The sequence below is a fragment of the Pagrus pagrus genome (genome assembly GCF_965226575.1).
Source record: "Pagrus pagrus genome assembly, chromosome: 18".
NCBI lineage: Eukaryota > Metazoa > Chordata > Actinopteri > Spariformes > Sparidae > Pagrus > Pagrus pagrus.
The window spans coordinates 29,405,842-29,421,824 of NC_140202.1; the positions used below are offsets into that span (position 1 = coordinate 29,405,842).

General features: G+C 45.4%; 3 protein-coding genes across 5 annotated transcripts in view; 1 reads left to right on the forward strand and 2 right to left on the reverse strand.

Moving 5' to 3' along the window:
• The window catches only part of tecpr2 (tectonin beta-propeller repeat containing 2), a 48,547-nt gene extending 43,455 nt beyond the window's left edge, over positions 1-5,092 (reverse strand). Inside the window, exons 1-3 of one of the 3 annotated variants that reach the window (XM_084382123.1) lie at positions 4,744-5,092; positions 3,578-3,604; positions 66-173 (exon numbers count right to left, since the gene is read on the reverse strand). In XM_084382123.1, coding sequence (XP_084238249.1) covers positions 66-146 — 81 coding nt within the window. In that variant the 5' untranslated portion in view covers positions 147-173; positions 3,578-3,604; positions 4,744-5,092. The remainder of the gene's footprint in view (positions 1-65; positions 174-3,577; positions 3,605-4,743) is intronic. The other 2 variants (XM_084382122.1, XM_084382124.1) reach the window with 2 other exon arrangements.
• Positions 5,093-5,300: 208 nt separating this feature from the next.
• znf839 (zinc finger protein 839) lies at positions 5,301-15,784 on the forward strand. The gene is made up of 10 exons (XM_084382125.1): positions 5,301-6,414; positions 7,687-8,784; positions 8,891-9,022; positions 9,327-9,440; positions 9,577-9,669; positions 9,762-9,908; positions 10,949-11,053; positions 11,953-12,040; positions 12,323-12,449; positions 13,927-15,784. The coding sequence occupies exons 1-10, from the start codon at positions 5,680-5,682 to the stop codon at positions 14,441-14,443; spliced, it is 3,156 nt and encodes a 1,051-aa protein (XP_084238251.1). The 5' UTR covers positions 5,301-5,679; the 3' UTR covers positions 14,444-15,784.
• On the reverse strand, positions 12,475-13,801 carry LOC311274451 (uncharacterized protein; the record flags this gene model as incomplete). Its single annotated transcript, XM_084382130.1, has 1 exon — positions 12,475-13,801. A coding segment is annotated over one exon (585 nt), but the record flags the coding sequence as incomplete, so codon positions are not given.
• Positions 15,785-15,983: the final 199 nt, after the last annotated feature.

Sequence of the window (15,983 nt, forward strand, 5' to 3'; positions counted from 1 at the left end):
GGTTTTGATTGGAACGGGTCAGTGTCTTGGCCTGGGTTCTGGCCTGGTTCGGAACGGTTTAGTACCTTGGCTGGGATGGCGTTCAGCAGGTAGTAGAGGGGGCAAAACTCTCTCAGGACGGACGGAGGGGTCGGCTGGGACGCCATGTTTCTGCCAAGTGGAATCGGCTGGTCCTGAAAGTTCAAAACCTCCATTTAAAAACACGTAAAATTAACACGAGAACAAGTGCATTTGGACACTCACACAGCTGGACTGTGCCAAGCATTCTGCTTCATATGCACCAAACACGTTCTGTTTCCTTTATCTGCGTACAAAGCAAATAAAACAAGACTTAACGAGCTGCTGTGATTTACAACAATGAAACGTTTTACTTTAATCAGGGGCGGACTTACCATTAGGCAAAACTAGGCGGTTGCCCAGGGCCCCATGTTCCTGAGGGCCCCATAAAAATCCTCATACACTTATGGTTAATACAGTTATTACTTATTTGCGCACAATAATTATGTTTTTGATTAAAATCCTCGCTAAAATGCCAGCAGAATGCTAATCGTATTATGTGTGTGTCGGGGCCCCCCCTTCAGTCTCCACTACATTGGATCAGTCTATCTTACTGCGCATGTGCAGAACGGATCCAGGAAGACAGCAGCAAAATGAAAACAAACAGCGCGAAGTGGTGAGAGAAGAAGAGGAGATGAAAAGAAGCTACCCCAGCCGTGCTGAAAAGAGGAGAAAGAAGGAGGAAGCGGCAGCAGCAGCGGCAGTAGCAGCGGCAGCAGCAGTAGCAGCAGCAGCAGTAGCAGCGGCAGCAGCAGCAGTGGCAGCAGCAGTAGCAGCAGTGGCAGCGGCAGCAGCAGTAGCAGCAGTGGCAGCGGCAGTGGCAGCAGCAGCAGCAGTAGCAGCAGCAGCAGTGGCAGCAGCAGTAGCAGCAGTGGCAGCAGCAGCAGCAGCAGTGCCAGTAGCTAGCAGCAGTGGCTAGCAGCAGTGGCAGTGGCTAGCAGCAGCAGTGGCAGCAGCAGTAGCAGCAGTGGCAGTGGCTAGCAGCAGCAGCAGCAGCAGTGGCAGTGGCTAGCAGCAGTGGCAGTGGCTAACAGCAGCAGTGGCAGCAGCAGTAGCAGCAGTGGCAGTGGCTAGCAGCAGTGGCTAGCAGCAGCAGCAGTAGCAGCAGTGGCAGTTAGTAAAGATACGCCTCTTGTTTTTACATTTTACATCTCTAAATATGTTTTATTCATTTTTATTCATTTTTATATGTAAATATTAGCATGTTAGCTCAATAGCTTCCAGGTCATGTGATCAATTGACTCAAAATCATGTTGGGATCATGTAACTACGCTGGCTGCATGAGATACACCTCTTGTTTTTACATTTTACATCTCGAAATATTTTTTAGTAATTTTTATTATTTTTTATTAATTGTTATATGTAAATATTAGCATGTTAGCTCAATAGCTTCCAGGTCATGTGATCAATTGACTCAAAATCATGTTGGGATCATGTAACTACACTGGCTGCATGAGATACGCCTCTTGTTTTTACATTTTACATCTCTAAATATTTTTTAGTAATTTTTATTATTTTTTATTAATTTCTGTATGTAAATATTAGCATGTTAGCTCAATAGCTTCCAGGTTATGTGACCAATTGACTCAAAATCAGTGTGGGATAATGTAACTACACTGGCTGCATGAGATACGCCTCTTGTTTTTACATTTTACATCTCTAAATATGTTTTATTAATTTTTATTAATTTTTATATGTAGGCTAAATATTAGCATGTTAGCTCAATAGCTTCCAGGTCATGTGATCAATTGACTCAAAATCATGTTGGGATCATGTAACTACACTGGCTGCATGAGATACGCCTCTTGTTTTTACATTTTACATCTCTAAATATTTTTTAGTAATTTTTATAATTTTTTATTAATTTCTGTATGTAAATATTAGCATGTTAGCTCAATAGCTTCCAGGTCATGTGATCAATTGACTCAAAATCATGTTGGGATCATGTAACTACACTGGCTGCATGAGATATGCCTCTTGTTTTTACATTTTACATCTCTAAATATTTTTTATTAATTTTTATATGTAAATATTAGCATTTTAGCTCAATAGCTTTCAGGTCATGTGACCAATTGACTCAAAATCATGTTGGGATCATGTAACTACACTGGCTGCATGAGATACGCCTTTTGTTTTTACGTTTTACATCTTTTCATATTTTTTAGTAATTTTTATTATCTTTTATTAATTTTTATATGTAAATATTAGCATGTTAGCTCAATAGCTCCCAGGTCATGTGATCAATTGACTCAAAATCATGTTGGGATCATGTAACTACACTGGCTGCATGAGATACGCCTCTTGTTTTTACGTTTTACATCTCTAAATATTTTTTAGTAATTTTTATTATTTTTTATTAATTTTTGTATGTAAATATTAGCATGTTAGCTCAATAGCTTCCAGGTTATGTGACCAATTGACTCAAAATCAGTGTGGGATCATGTAACTACACTGGCTGCATGAGATACGCTTCTTGTTTTTACATTTTACATCTCTAAATATGTTTTATTAATTTTTATTCATTTTTATATGTAAATATTAGCATGTTAGCTCAATAGCTTCCAGGTCATGTGACCAATCGACTCAAAATCATGTTGGGATCATGTAACTACACTGGCTGCATGAGATACGCCTCTTGTTTTTACGTTTTACATCTCTAAATATTTTTTAGTAATTTTTCTATGTAAATATTAGCATTTTAGCTCAATAGCTTCCAGGTCATGTGACCAATTGACTCAAAATCAGTGTGGGATCATGTAACTACACTGGCTGCATGAGATACGCCTCTTGTTTTTACATTTTACATCTTTTCATATTTTTTATTAATTTTTCTACGTAAATATTAGCATTTTAGCTCAATAGCTCCCAGGTCATGTGATCAATTGACTCAAAATCAGTGTGGGATCATGTAACTACACTGGCTGCATGAGATACGCCTCTTGTTTTTACATTTTACATCTTTTCATATTTTTTACATCTGTTCATAACTTTTTTATTAATTTTTAGGCTATATGTAAATATTAGCATCTCAGCTCAATAGCTTCTCAATAGCTATAAACACAGTATCTCTGCTTTAAATATCCCACATTTTTATTTTGAAAACAGGAAGTCGGTACACGCTGTAGCCGTCTTCTCCGTGTCTTTACTGTAAAGTCTGTAAACGGGTGCACTTGAAATGTCGGAGTGGCTTGCGAATGTCGAATATCCAACTTAAAACTAACTTCACTGAAGTCTTGTCATGATGTATTTTCCAGCTGGCCCAAGACGATTTTTTAAAGAGCTTTGGCTTAAGAAGTCACCCCACAAAAGAAGACTCTTTCAGTTTATCACAAATATTAGCATTAAATCCTCATTTTGAGGGTACATGGTTTTCACTGGGCAGGAAGGGTTTGAAATATGTAACCAGCAACGTAAATGACGCAAGTGCAGTATTTGCCTCTGAGATACAGCGGAGCAGACAAAATTGAAGTTGCATGAAATCCTAAAATGTCTACGTCAGCACTTGAGTAAATATACTTACACTTCACCACTGGGTCAGAGCCTTATACTGTGTTTTGTGTGTGTTTGTTTTCAGAATGAGGGAGAGACGATGTGAACAAGGGACAGGAAGAGAGGGACAAAAGGTAAAACAAATAATGCATGTGTATTCTGTTAAAACGCATGTGTCTGTATAATTGACCTGTTGTTTTGTGTGTTGTCTTCTCATTTCAGAGGGCCCCATGCCTGCCTTTGCCTTGGGCCCCAAATTTCTTAAATCCGCCACTGACTTTGATAAAAGTTCAAGCGGCTTATTATTCAAGTCTTCCCTTAGACAAGTCAAACCGCATACGAGCGTAAACAATTCAAATTTAACATGATTTCAACGCTGTTTGGTGACCCAAACATTTGCCGAATTGAAGACAACGCTTACCAAATTGTTACAGGTCTAAAGTCTTCAAGTGAAGTGAATGTATTTGAGCTCAAATGAAGACTTTGGTAAAATAGACACTTTGTTAAATGAGGTCTGGTGTGACGAACGTCGCGAACGTTCTGCGCCCTGATATGGTGAAGTGAACCCTGAACAGGTTTACGGTTCCGTCAAACACACAATGCTGTTAAATCACGGCATTAACAGCCCGTGGGATTTCTTTAATATATGTCAATAAGCATTTTACAAGAATAATAGTAATTGTTCTATGATTTATCTGCTGTTCATCCTCTACTATTCTTTCTTAACTATAGTGACAGAGGGCGGCAACGAACAGTGTGAACTAACGTCGTTAAACTGAGATTTTAAACAATTAAACGCTGTTTGGTGGACCGGACATACACCGAATTAAACAGAACAGTTTGCTAAAGTGTCACAAACCTCAGACTGCGCTTTACAGCACATTTATTTCAGCCCGACTTGGGTAAATTATTAAATTGCCGATTTCTTGAACAGAGTTTGTGTGACGCTGTCTCTCCGGGAGATGACGGTACCGTCAGGTTAACGAAAGCTCAGCAGGTTCCGATTAAATCTAACAGCGAACATCCCAAAAACAACATGACGTCACCAGCAACAAACAAACAAACAAACAAACATCATGTTGTTTACTGAGTTAGCATGTCAAGCACCAGTCCAGGCTAGCTAGCATCATACGACAGCAGCTATTTGAGTGTTAGCTATGCAGGCTAACGTCAGGAAGAAGACCATGAGTCACTTACACAGAGGTACAGTGAAGGTTTCTGCTCAGATGCTGTGACAGATGTTCTGATTACAGCTGGATGTTAAAGATCTGTCAGGTGACATCGCCCTGTTTCTGTTTCTGACAGCTTTCATACTGATGCTGACCTGCTGTCAACACACTGCGCCACCTGCTGGCAGGACAGAGTAACACCCTCTACTTTCTCTTTAATTTTTGTCTTTTAATGTATTTCTCTGATTTTCATTATTTTCCAAATGAGCCACTGAACCACAGACTTCCTGTACTTCATACTGACTTTATTCTCTTATTTAATTTTCTTCATCTGCAGCCAGAGTATCATTTCATAAATAAATGTATAATGAATGACCGGAAGCGGAAATACAGTAACTGCTGATTGGAAGATATGGAAACTGGACCAGCTCCATTTGAATTCTTTGAAAGTCCTCAAACAATGAATTGTGTTTATTTAAATAACACTCTCAAGGTGAAAAGATAGAAAGATAACATTTATAATAATTTCTCCAAACATTGGTTTAATATAACAGGAGGAGATGAATATATATATATTGAAACTATTTGAATGTTACATTTTTATGTTTGAATGTGGATTTTACTTTATAGAAATAGCATCACACCAACTCATTAAAATGTTTCATATTAACATTTGAGTTCGCTCCACTGGCAAATCCGGTCCGGGAAGTACGCGCTCCCGCTCCTCCTGACGGCTAAGCTAGGCTAGTACAAAACGCCCCCAGCTAACCGTTACCTGCTCCCGTTATTACCCCTCCCGTTAATGTTGCTATTCAGCCCAGCGGAGCGTTTTAATCACCCGCACACACAGATTTTATAACAAAGTATTTATTGGGTGATATCGATCGACGATCAGGTTGATTGGATCCACCGACTGGCCCCCCGTCTGAGCTAAGCTAACAGTTCAGTTAGCCTCACAGGCAAAATGGCGGACAACGAGGATGACAGCGGTTCGACCAGAACAATAACAGCCGCGGAGCCGCCGGGGGCTCTGTGCACGCAGCCCGGGGAGAATGTATCGGCAGCGGCCGCCGACCAGAGCAGACAGCCGGGGGAGGGTTCACAGACAGTGTCCGGTGCAGAAACCATTCAGCCCGGTGAGAGTTCACCGGCAGGGTCCGGAGCTCAGCTGGCAGACTTCTTACAGAGCTGCCCGGAGGAACAGAGCATCCTGGTGGGCACAGAGCTCACAAGCCTGGGCCCGGACCTGGCGAACACCACCATCATCTACGTGCAGCCGGACGGCAGCCTGGTGGAGGGCTCTGGACTGACGGCCGAGGAGCAGCAGGCTCTACTAGATCAGCTCACCAAGCAGCAGATCGTCCAGGTATCCGACACCGAGGCCGCCCAGCTGCTCCAGCAGAGCCAGCTGGTCAAAACCATCCCCGTCCACAACACGGCCCTGGACCCGAGTCAGCTGCAGCAGGTCATCAACCAGGTCACCAAGTCCCAGCAACAAGTCCATGTCCAGGTCCCCCAGCAGGTCCTGAAGCAGCATGTCCAGGTCCCACAGCAGGGTCTGAAGCAGCAGAAACAGGTCCAGATCCCCCAGCAGAACCCGAAGACCTCAACCCAGAACAACGCCTCCCAGCAGCTGAAGAGTGTTGCTCAGCAGTTCGCCATGCAGACCGGCAGCTCGGTCCAGGTGGTCCAGAAGAAGGTGAGGTGTACAGCCCGGTAAAAAAACTGGTTCATCTGGACTGTACTGGACTCACCTGGTCCAGACTGATCCTGCCTGACCAGAGGCATCAGTCAGTATCCCAGTGAGACTGAGTCTGTCAGCAAAGTGTGGAAACATCTACCTGATACATCCATCACCTGTCTCACTCTCTGTCTGTCTGTCTGTCTGTCTCTATCTCTCTGTCTGTCTGTCTGTCTCTATCTCTCTGTCTGTCTGTCTGTCTGTCTCTATCTCTCTGTCTGTCTGTCTGTCTCTATCTCTCTGTCTGTCTGTCTGTCTGTCTGTCTCTATCTCTCTGTCTGTCTGTCTGTCTGTCTCTATCTCTCTGTCTGTCTGTCTGTCTGTCTCTATCTCTCTGTCTGTCTGTCTGTCTTTATCTCTCTGTCTGTCTGTCTCTATCTCTCTGTCTGTCTGTCTGTCTCTCAATTCAATTCAACAAGCTTTATTGGCATGGATGTTTTACACAGTATTGCCAAAGCAAAGGATTACAGAACAAATAATACTTATATAATTAATAATTAATCATAATTAAAAAATAAATAAAAAGAAGAAAGGAAAGTGTGTGTGTGTGTGTGTGTGTGTGTGTGTGTGTGTGTGTTGATGTTGGTGATATATATGATATATACAATAAATAAATAAATAATTAAGAAAGAAACAATGATGTTTCTCAGGTTCCACTGGCTGTCCTCAGGTCATGACATGACATGACGTGATGAATTTCGTTGCTATGTTCTCACTTTTGGGCATTTCTCCAAGTAAATATAGGAGTTTCTCTGTTTGTTAGGTTTTTAAATTCAGGGTGTATTTTTATTATTTTGGGAAAGTGTTGGTTTCTCAGAGGCTGGTGTTTGGGGCATGAGGTGAGGAAGTGTAGCTCTGACTCGACCTCTTGTCTGTCACAGTGGGAGCAGAGTCTCTCGTCCTCTGGCGCCAGCTCTCTCTCTATCTCTCTCTCTGTCTGTCTCTTTGTCTCTATCTCTGTCTGTCTGTCTGTTTGTCTGTCACCAGGTCTTCAGGTGTTTTTGTCTTCAGGTGTATCAGCAGCACCTGTAGTTGTTTTGTTTCAGTCTCTTGAACGTATTTTCACGTTAATAATGGAAACAAACATTTAAATGATTTTTTTTCTTCAGTTTTGGTGAAATGTAGATTAATATTCTGCTCAGGGTCCACTGAGTAGCTGTTCTGGAGCTTTCAGTCAGGTTTAATCCGTCTGAGTGGTATCATCTGGTTTCTGGTTTTCTGTTATTTTAGTCTGAGCCCGTCAGGATCCAGATCCAGGTTCCCCCCAAACAGGAACTCAAGACAGTTTCCACCCCCCAGCAGAAGTGTGTAGCTGTCAATCATCCACAAGTCAAGCTGTCAGCCAATGGCAGCGTAAGCAGTGCTCAGATCATCCACATCCAGCCTGTGGTTGGTCAGCAGGGCCAGCAGTTCTTCCTGCAGCAGCGCCCGGGCGACCCCCCCATCCAGCTGCTGCTGCAGAGCCCCGCCCCTGTCGTTGGATCTCTGCTCCCATTGGTTCACAAAGTCACAGGTCAGACGGCATCAGCAGGCATCGCCTCCAGTCCGGGTCAGAAACCTGCAGTGTCACCCATCAGAGTCCAGACCCCCTCTGCCGTTAAGACTCCACCTCCTACCATCGTCAAGAACCCGCCCACCTCCACAACTAAAACCATTAGCATCCCGCTAATTAAAACAGGGGCTAACGGCACGATGACAGCCACCAGCAAGAATCCCGTTAAACAGTCTGCAGTTGTCACTGCAGTCCCAGTTCAGAACGCCACACCTTCTGCTGTCCGCCCCGCCAACACAGCCCCGCCCCCTGTAACCCCGCCCCCAGCAGCAAAGGACAGAGAGAGGGAAAAAGAGAAGGAGAAGAGGGTGAAGAAGAGAGAAAAGAAGGTGATGAAGGTCCAAACCAGATCTGGCCGAGTCTCCAGACCGCCAAAGTACAAAGCCAAAGACTACAAGTTCATCAAGACAGAGGACCTCGCCGACAGCCACCAGTCCGACTCTGACGACTACTCCGACATGAGCGTGGAGGAGGAGGAGGCTGCGAAGAAGGACGGCCCCACACCTGGCTCCTCCCCCTCCCTCACCTATAGCCACAAGTCCCGGTCTCACCGCTGCCAGACCTGCGACAAGGCCTACATTGGCCCTGGAGGACTGAACCGGCACTACAAACTAAACCCGACCCACGGAGAGCCCGATCTGCCCGGCGACTCACCCAGCAACACACCACACCCCCTAAGAGAGGACAGCCAATCACAGGAGACAACAGCAGGCGCTGTCAGAGAGGAGGAGGAGAAGAAAAAGGAGGACAGACCTGCTGCCACGGCAACAAACAGAGTAAGAGAGCCATCTACCAATCATAGCTTGGAGGGGAGGGGAGGACCATATTTCAGGGGAATTATTCAATAAGTTGGTCACTACTCTCTCTCTGATTGGTCTGCAGGTGGAAGGGGGTCCAGCAGCGGCTGTAGGTCTCAGGGGCCTCCATTATCGGGGCCCCGGCAGGCCCCGAGGACGAGGCAGAGGCAGGGGGCGGGGTCGAGGGCACGGTCGATCACTGGTACCGCCTCCTAAGGTGAGATCACTTCAAACTTTTCTCTTTCTTACAAAACTTAATGATTGTTAGTTACTGTTAGAAAACAGTCTAAGACCTCCACCAACAAAGAAGTCAGTGCTCAACATCAAGTCAAAGAGTCCTCATCTCAACAGCATCAAACTCCTTCAGGTGTGTCACACCTGTACAGTCAGTCACACCTGTACGGTTCCGTACAACGACATGATAAACTGTAGTCTGATGACCTGAGAACGCTCCACCTGTTCTTCGCAACGACTTCAATTGCGGTAAGTAATCCGGTAATCTGATTGGTTCATTTTCCCAGATGGCAGTTGGCCTCGTGAGTAGGCGGGGCCGCCGTGGTCGACCACCAAAGCTCGCCATTGCCGCGGTAACTGCAGAGCAGCAGGCGGAGAGGAGAAGAGATCGACTGCAGGAGGTAAGAGGAAGGAACATGAGACATGCTGTAAAACTGTAACGTCATGGTTACATTCTTCATCAATGACATAGTCAATGACAATGACTGATACCTGATGTGTTGTTGTGTTTCCATGACAACCCTGTGTTGTGTGCAGCTGGTGGAGCAGTGTGAGGATGAGGAGCTGATGGACATTGTTCTTCCTCGTTTGACAAAAATGTTGAGTCTGTGGGAGCTGCTGCTGGCAAAGGTACACACACACACACAGTGTATATACACAGAAACTACAAATATATACATGCTCAGATGAGAAGACAGACTGTTGTGTCTTCTGTCCTTCAGGTGGAGCGCGGCGGTCCAGCTCGGACTCGGTTTCCAGATATTTACCGTGAGTTTGAGTCCCTGCAGACTCAGGTGAGACAGGCCGCTCAGGATTACATCATCAGTCCACAGGCCGGAACTGTACCACTGGAGGTCCGAAACATTGAGGTGAGACCTCCTATTGTGACCTACTGTGTTCTACTACTTGTTCTACTGTGTTCTACTGTGGTCTACTGTGGTCTACTGTGGTCTACTCTGTGCTCTACTCTGTGGTCTACTCCTTGTTCTACTGTGTTCTACTGTGGTCTACTCTGTGCTCTACTCTGTGCTCTACTCTTTGTTCTACTGTGGTCTACTGTGTTCTACTGTGGTCTACTGTGGTCTACTCTGTGCTCTACTCTGTGCTCTACTCTGTGCTCTACTCTTTGTTCTACTGTGGTCTACTGTGGTCTACTGTGCTCTACTCTGTGCTCTACTCTTTGTTCTACTGTGGTCTACTGTGGTCTACTGTGCTCTACTCTGTGCTCTACTCTTTGTTCTACTGTGGTCTACTGTGGTCTACTGTGCTCTACTCTGTGCTCTACTCTGTGGTCTACTCCTTGTTCTACTGTGGTCTACTGTGGTCTACTCTGTGGTCTACTCTGTGCTCTACTCTTTGTTCTACTGCGATCTACTCTGTGATCTACTCTGTACTTTACTCCTTATTCTACTGTGGTCTACTGTGGTCTACTCTGTGGTCTACTCCTTGTTCTACTGTGATCTACTCTGTGATTTACTCTGTGATCTACTCCTTGTTCTACTGTGTTCTACTGTGATCTACTCTATGTTCTACTGTGACCTACTGTGTTCTACTACTGTGTTCTACTGTGGTCTACTGTGGTCTACTCTGTGATCTACTCCTTGTTCTACTGTGTTCTACTGTGATCTACTGTGATTTTCTGAGATGAAGTGCTTGTGTGGTGAGAAAAACGTGCTGCACATAAGTGAACAAACACTGAGTCTCTCAGTGTCTGAGCTGCTGAGAAGTTAATATTTAGGTTGTCTTGGTAAAATATCTTAAAGGTCACACAATATTAGTTTATATCATATGCTGTTAATTAATTAACTTATTTAGCATATTTCCCACCCAACATTTGGCCCGTTGATATTTGTCGTCAATCGGTCAATTACATACGATACAGGTGTGTGAACTGTTCTGTGTGTTTCAGGTTGCCAGGTCTCTGGGGATCCTGGACGAGGTGAACAGGATGAAGGTGGTTCCTGGAGCGTGTCCTAGCTCCAGTCTGGCCAATAAAAACATCCGATACATGGAGGTAAACACACCGTCAGCACCATCATCTTCTGAAAGCAGGATCCAGGTCTGGTCTGGTTCCAGTCTGGATCTGGTTCTGGTGTGTTTATGGTATATTTTTAATGTGCTTGCATGTGTCTACATCAGATCAAAATTTCAGAGTACTGGATCTATTACCTGATGAACACCTGATCCAGGTCCAGTCCTCAGATAAACACCTGATCCAGGTCCAGTCCTCAGATAAACACCTGATCCAGGTCCAGTCTTCAGATAAACACCTGATCCAGGTTCAATCTTCAGATAAACAGCTGATCCAGGTCCAGTCTTCAGATAAACACCTGATCCAGGTTTAGTCTTCAGATAAACACCTGATCCAGGTCCAGTCCTCAGATAAACACCTGATCCAGGTCCAGTCTTCAGATAAACACCTGATCCAGGTCCAGTCTTCAGATGAACACCTGATCCAGGTTTAGTCTTCAAATAAACACCTGATCCAGGTCCAGTCTTCAGATGAACACCTGATCCAGGTTTAGTCTTCAAATAAACACCTGATCCAGGTCCAGTCTTCAGATAAACACCTGATCCAGGTCCAGTCCTCAGATAAACACCTGATCCAGGTCCAGTCTTCAGATAAACACCTGATCCAGGTCCAGTCTTCAGATAAACACCTGATCCAGGTCCAGTCTTCAGATAAACACCTGATCCAGGTTTAGTCTTCAAATAAACACCTGCTCCAGGTCCAGTCTTCAGATGAACACCTGATCCAGGTTTAGTCTTCAGATAAACACCTGATCCAGGTTCAATCTTCAGATAAACACCTGCTCCAGGTCCAGTCTTCAGATGAACACCTGATCCAGGTCCAGTCTTCAGATAAACACCTGATCCAGGTTTAGTATAATTCGTCATAAATTCTGTTTTCAGAATTCCAAAATGCTGCCGCCTTCAAAGAGATTCAAGATGGAGAACAGTGTTCCAGTTCACCAGAATGGCATTGAGACACACAGAGCAGGTACTGCTACTACTGCATCAGCACTACACACTACTGCATCACTTCTACACACTACTGCATCAGTACTACACACTAGTGCATGAATTCTACACACTAGTGCATCAATTCTACACACTACTGCATCACTTCTACACACTACTGCATCAGTACTACACACTACTGCATCAATTCTACACACTACTGTATCTGTACTACACACTACTGCATCAGTGCTCTAGTTGATGTAATCATGGATATACTGTACTGTAACTGAACTTGTGTCTTCCCACTTTTCTTTCCCAGGTGAGACCCCTGTGACCCCTGTGACCTCTGTGACCTCCCCTCTGAAGCCCTGTTCGGTTTCTGTGTCTCCTCTGGTGATCCCAGTTGGATCCAAACTGCAGACCACCACTGCTGACTCTGCCTCTAGGTGAGCTGGCCCCATCCCCTGTCTTCTAAATGCACTGGTAGAACAGGTAATCTCGAGGTAGAACAGGTAATCTCTGGGTAGAACAGGTGATGTCAGGGATCACAGGGTCCGACACAGTTGTCATTTTCAGGGCCAGCAGCCATGTTGTGTAAGTAGCTGTGGCCCACCAGTGTTCTTCTGGCTGTGTTGGTCTTAAGTGAGGTCTGTTGAGGAGCATTGATGGCACATCGTTATCTTGAGGCAGCAGGAAGTGACGTGCCATCGACCAGCAAAAACCTGGTCTAAAGTCAAAGGTGCAGTCTGATCCTGGTATTTAAAGGACGCATTATTCAGACAGTGAGACACCACTACAGTCTGATTTAATGATCAGAGAGGCTGCGTTCAGTCATTTTAAACGCCATGAGCGCAGTAATGTCACTGTTACAAATACTTTGACACATTTAAGAATCAAAACTAAACGCTGGAGTTATAAAATCCACAGGAACGAAGAAACAGAATTCAACTTTATCTTCTGAAACAGATATTTTCAGACAATGCTGATGGAGCTCAGGTTTCATCAGGACAGCTGATTTACTTCAAATATTTCACTGTATGAACCTGAACTGTGAGTGAGGAACACAGAACATTCATTAATGATCAATCCCGATTGATCCCGATCGATCCTGTCAGCCTGTCAGATGATTTAAATAATGAAGTTAAGCTGCTGCTGCAGGTGACGTCATTAATATTTTCCTCATTAAAGACGTTTTTCACCCACCTGCATCTCATTAATCACGTTTAGGACCGACCGTGACCTGCTCGTCACTGACACACAGAAGTACACCAGCCGCCTCCTCCTCCTCCACCTCCTCGACCACCTCCTCCTCTTCCTCCACCTCCTCGACCACCTTCTTCTCCAACTCCTCCTCCTCCTCTTCCTCCTCCTCCTCATCCTCCTCCTCCTCTTCCTCCACCTCCTCGTCCTTGACCACCTTCTTCTCTACCTCCTCTTCCTCCACCTCCTCAACCACCTTCTTCTCTACCTCCACCTCCTCCTCCTCCACCACCTCCTCCACCTCCCCCACCTCTTCCTCCACCTCCTCGTCCTTGACCACCTTCTTCTCTACCTCCTCCTCCTCTTCCTCCACCTCCTCCACCACCTTCTTCTCTACCTCCTCCACCTCTTCCTCCTCCTCCTCTTCCTCCACCTCCTCCACCACCTTCTTCTCTACCTCCTCCACCTCCTCCTCTTCCACCACCTTCTCCACCTTCACCTTCACCCCCTCCTCCTCTTCCTCGACCACCTTCTTCTCTACCTCCTCCTCCTCCACCTCCTCCTTTCTCACTGCAGTTTTAACATAACAGGAAGTTGTTTCTCTGCAGTCCCCGTTTGTTTACATTTGCCTCCACGCGAGATCACATCTGTTCTGATTTGTTTTGATCTTTTCTGTTCTGATCTGGTCTGATCTGGTCTGAATGTGTTTCTCTGCTCCCTCAGCTCCTCTGGCTCCACCTCCACTCAGGCCCTGCCCCCAGATACGTCCATGGAGGTGACCCCAGGTGAGGACCAGGGGGAGGGGCCTCTGTCGGCCAGCCAGTACCAGGTCGTGAGCACCAGTGACCTCACAGCCCAGATGAAGGAGTTGGAGAAAGCTTTGGGTTCCGGTCCTGACACAACCGCAGACTCCAAGACACCCGAGTCTAGAACCACCCAGACACCTGAGTCCACCTCAGTCCAAACCCCAACGTCCTATCAGCAGAGGGATTCCTCCCAGTCAGAGTCCAGATCCTCGGACCCCTGCGAGCCCAAAGAGCTGCAGGAGGGTCAGGAGATTTACATCCAGACCGAGGGCCTGACGGTCCAGATGGCAGAACCTGGATTGGACCGGATTGTGATTGTCAATGGGCCGGACGGGACCACCATGCACATTCAGACCCCAGAGGGGGTTCCCCTGGAGGCAGTCCAGGCCCTGCTGGGCATTGAGGCTTCTGACGGGGCCAAAGCTCCTCAGTGAGCCCTTAACAGAATCCAGACTGAGCATGACTACAACCAGACCTGACCCACATCACATGAAATGGGGGAGTCTACATTAATTAGGTGCAGTAACTCCACCTGCAGCTGTAAACACCTGACCAACATCTAGACCCACAAACTCCTGAACCCACAAACACCTGGACCCGGAAAACACCTGGACCCAGAAACACCTGGACTGTCTCACCCTGGACCCAGAAACACTTGGACTGTCTCCCCTGGACCCAGAAACACCTGGACTGTCTCCCCTGGACCCAGAAACACCTGGACTGTCTCACCCTGGACCCAGAAACACTTGGACTGTCTCCCCTGGACCCAGAAACACCTGGACTGTCTCCCCTGGACCCAGAAACACCTGGACTGTCTCACCCTGGACCCAGAAACACTTGGACTGTCTCCCCTGGACCCAGAAACACCTGGACTGTCTCCCCTGGACCCAGAAACACCTGGACTGTCTCCCCTGGACTGTTTCCCCTGGACTCAGAAACACCTGGACTGTCTCCCCTGGACCCAGAAACACCTGGACTGTCTCCCCTGGACTGTCTCCCCTGGACTGTCTCCCCTGGACTGTTTCCCCTGGACTGTCTCACCTGGACTGTCTCACCTGGACGTGGCCGTCTGCAGTAACAATCTGGTTTAAAGTTTTATTTTGTGCTGCTGATGTTTAATATTTTGTTTTTCTGAGAGAAATCGATCGAACATTTTTCTGCTGATCAGGACGTGAAGGTGAACGGGTGACACCAGATTTATCACTGAGTCAACGGTGATTTCTACAGATAACCTGATCAATAATTCCTGATCAATCGATCCAGACCTCAGGTTAACAGACTCTAAATATGAGCAGCATTATTATACCAAGATAATCAATTATTGTCATCTTCTGTATTCAGCAGCGATGAACAAACTTATTTATGGTCTGAGCTCAGCTCGTTGTTTGATTGGTCCGTTCTGCTCTCACCTGTGATGATGTCATCGGTGACTTTCTGCTGGATTTTAAGGAATCTGGTGCGATTGTAAATTTGTGAAAAAAAAAGATTTTTTTTCAGTGTTTCCATATTTGGATTCGTTGTTCATTTAAAAATAGAAACAATTAGTTGGCTGTTTATATGTAGATAAATATGAAAAACAAAGTTTAAAAAAAGTTGCACTATTTTATTACTTTTTATAAAACTTCACAGCAAAACATTTTCCAAACGTAAAGTGAATGTTTGTGCTGGTTTGGAGAAGCGAAGTGAGGACGGACTGAAAACAGTTTGATTGTTTGAGTGCTGAATGAATTAAACATGTTTCATGTTCCTCCAATAAACAGACGTGATGAACTCGACTCTGCTGTTTCATGATGTCACAGGATGGACGTTTAAATTCATCAATGTTTATTTTTAAGAGATTCTTTATTGTCAAACAGTCGTACTGAGAACAACACAGGGAAACTGGTTCTGTGTTTGATCCGTTTGTCACAGTGAAGCTTCTGATGCTAACAGATTGATTGTTCTTCCTCAGTGAAAACTTCAGAATGTTTGTGC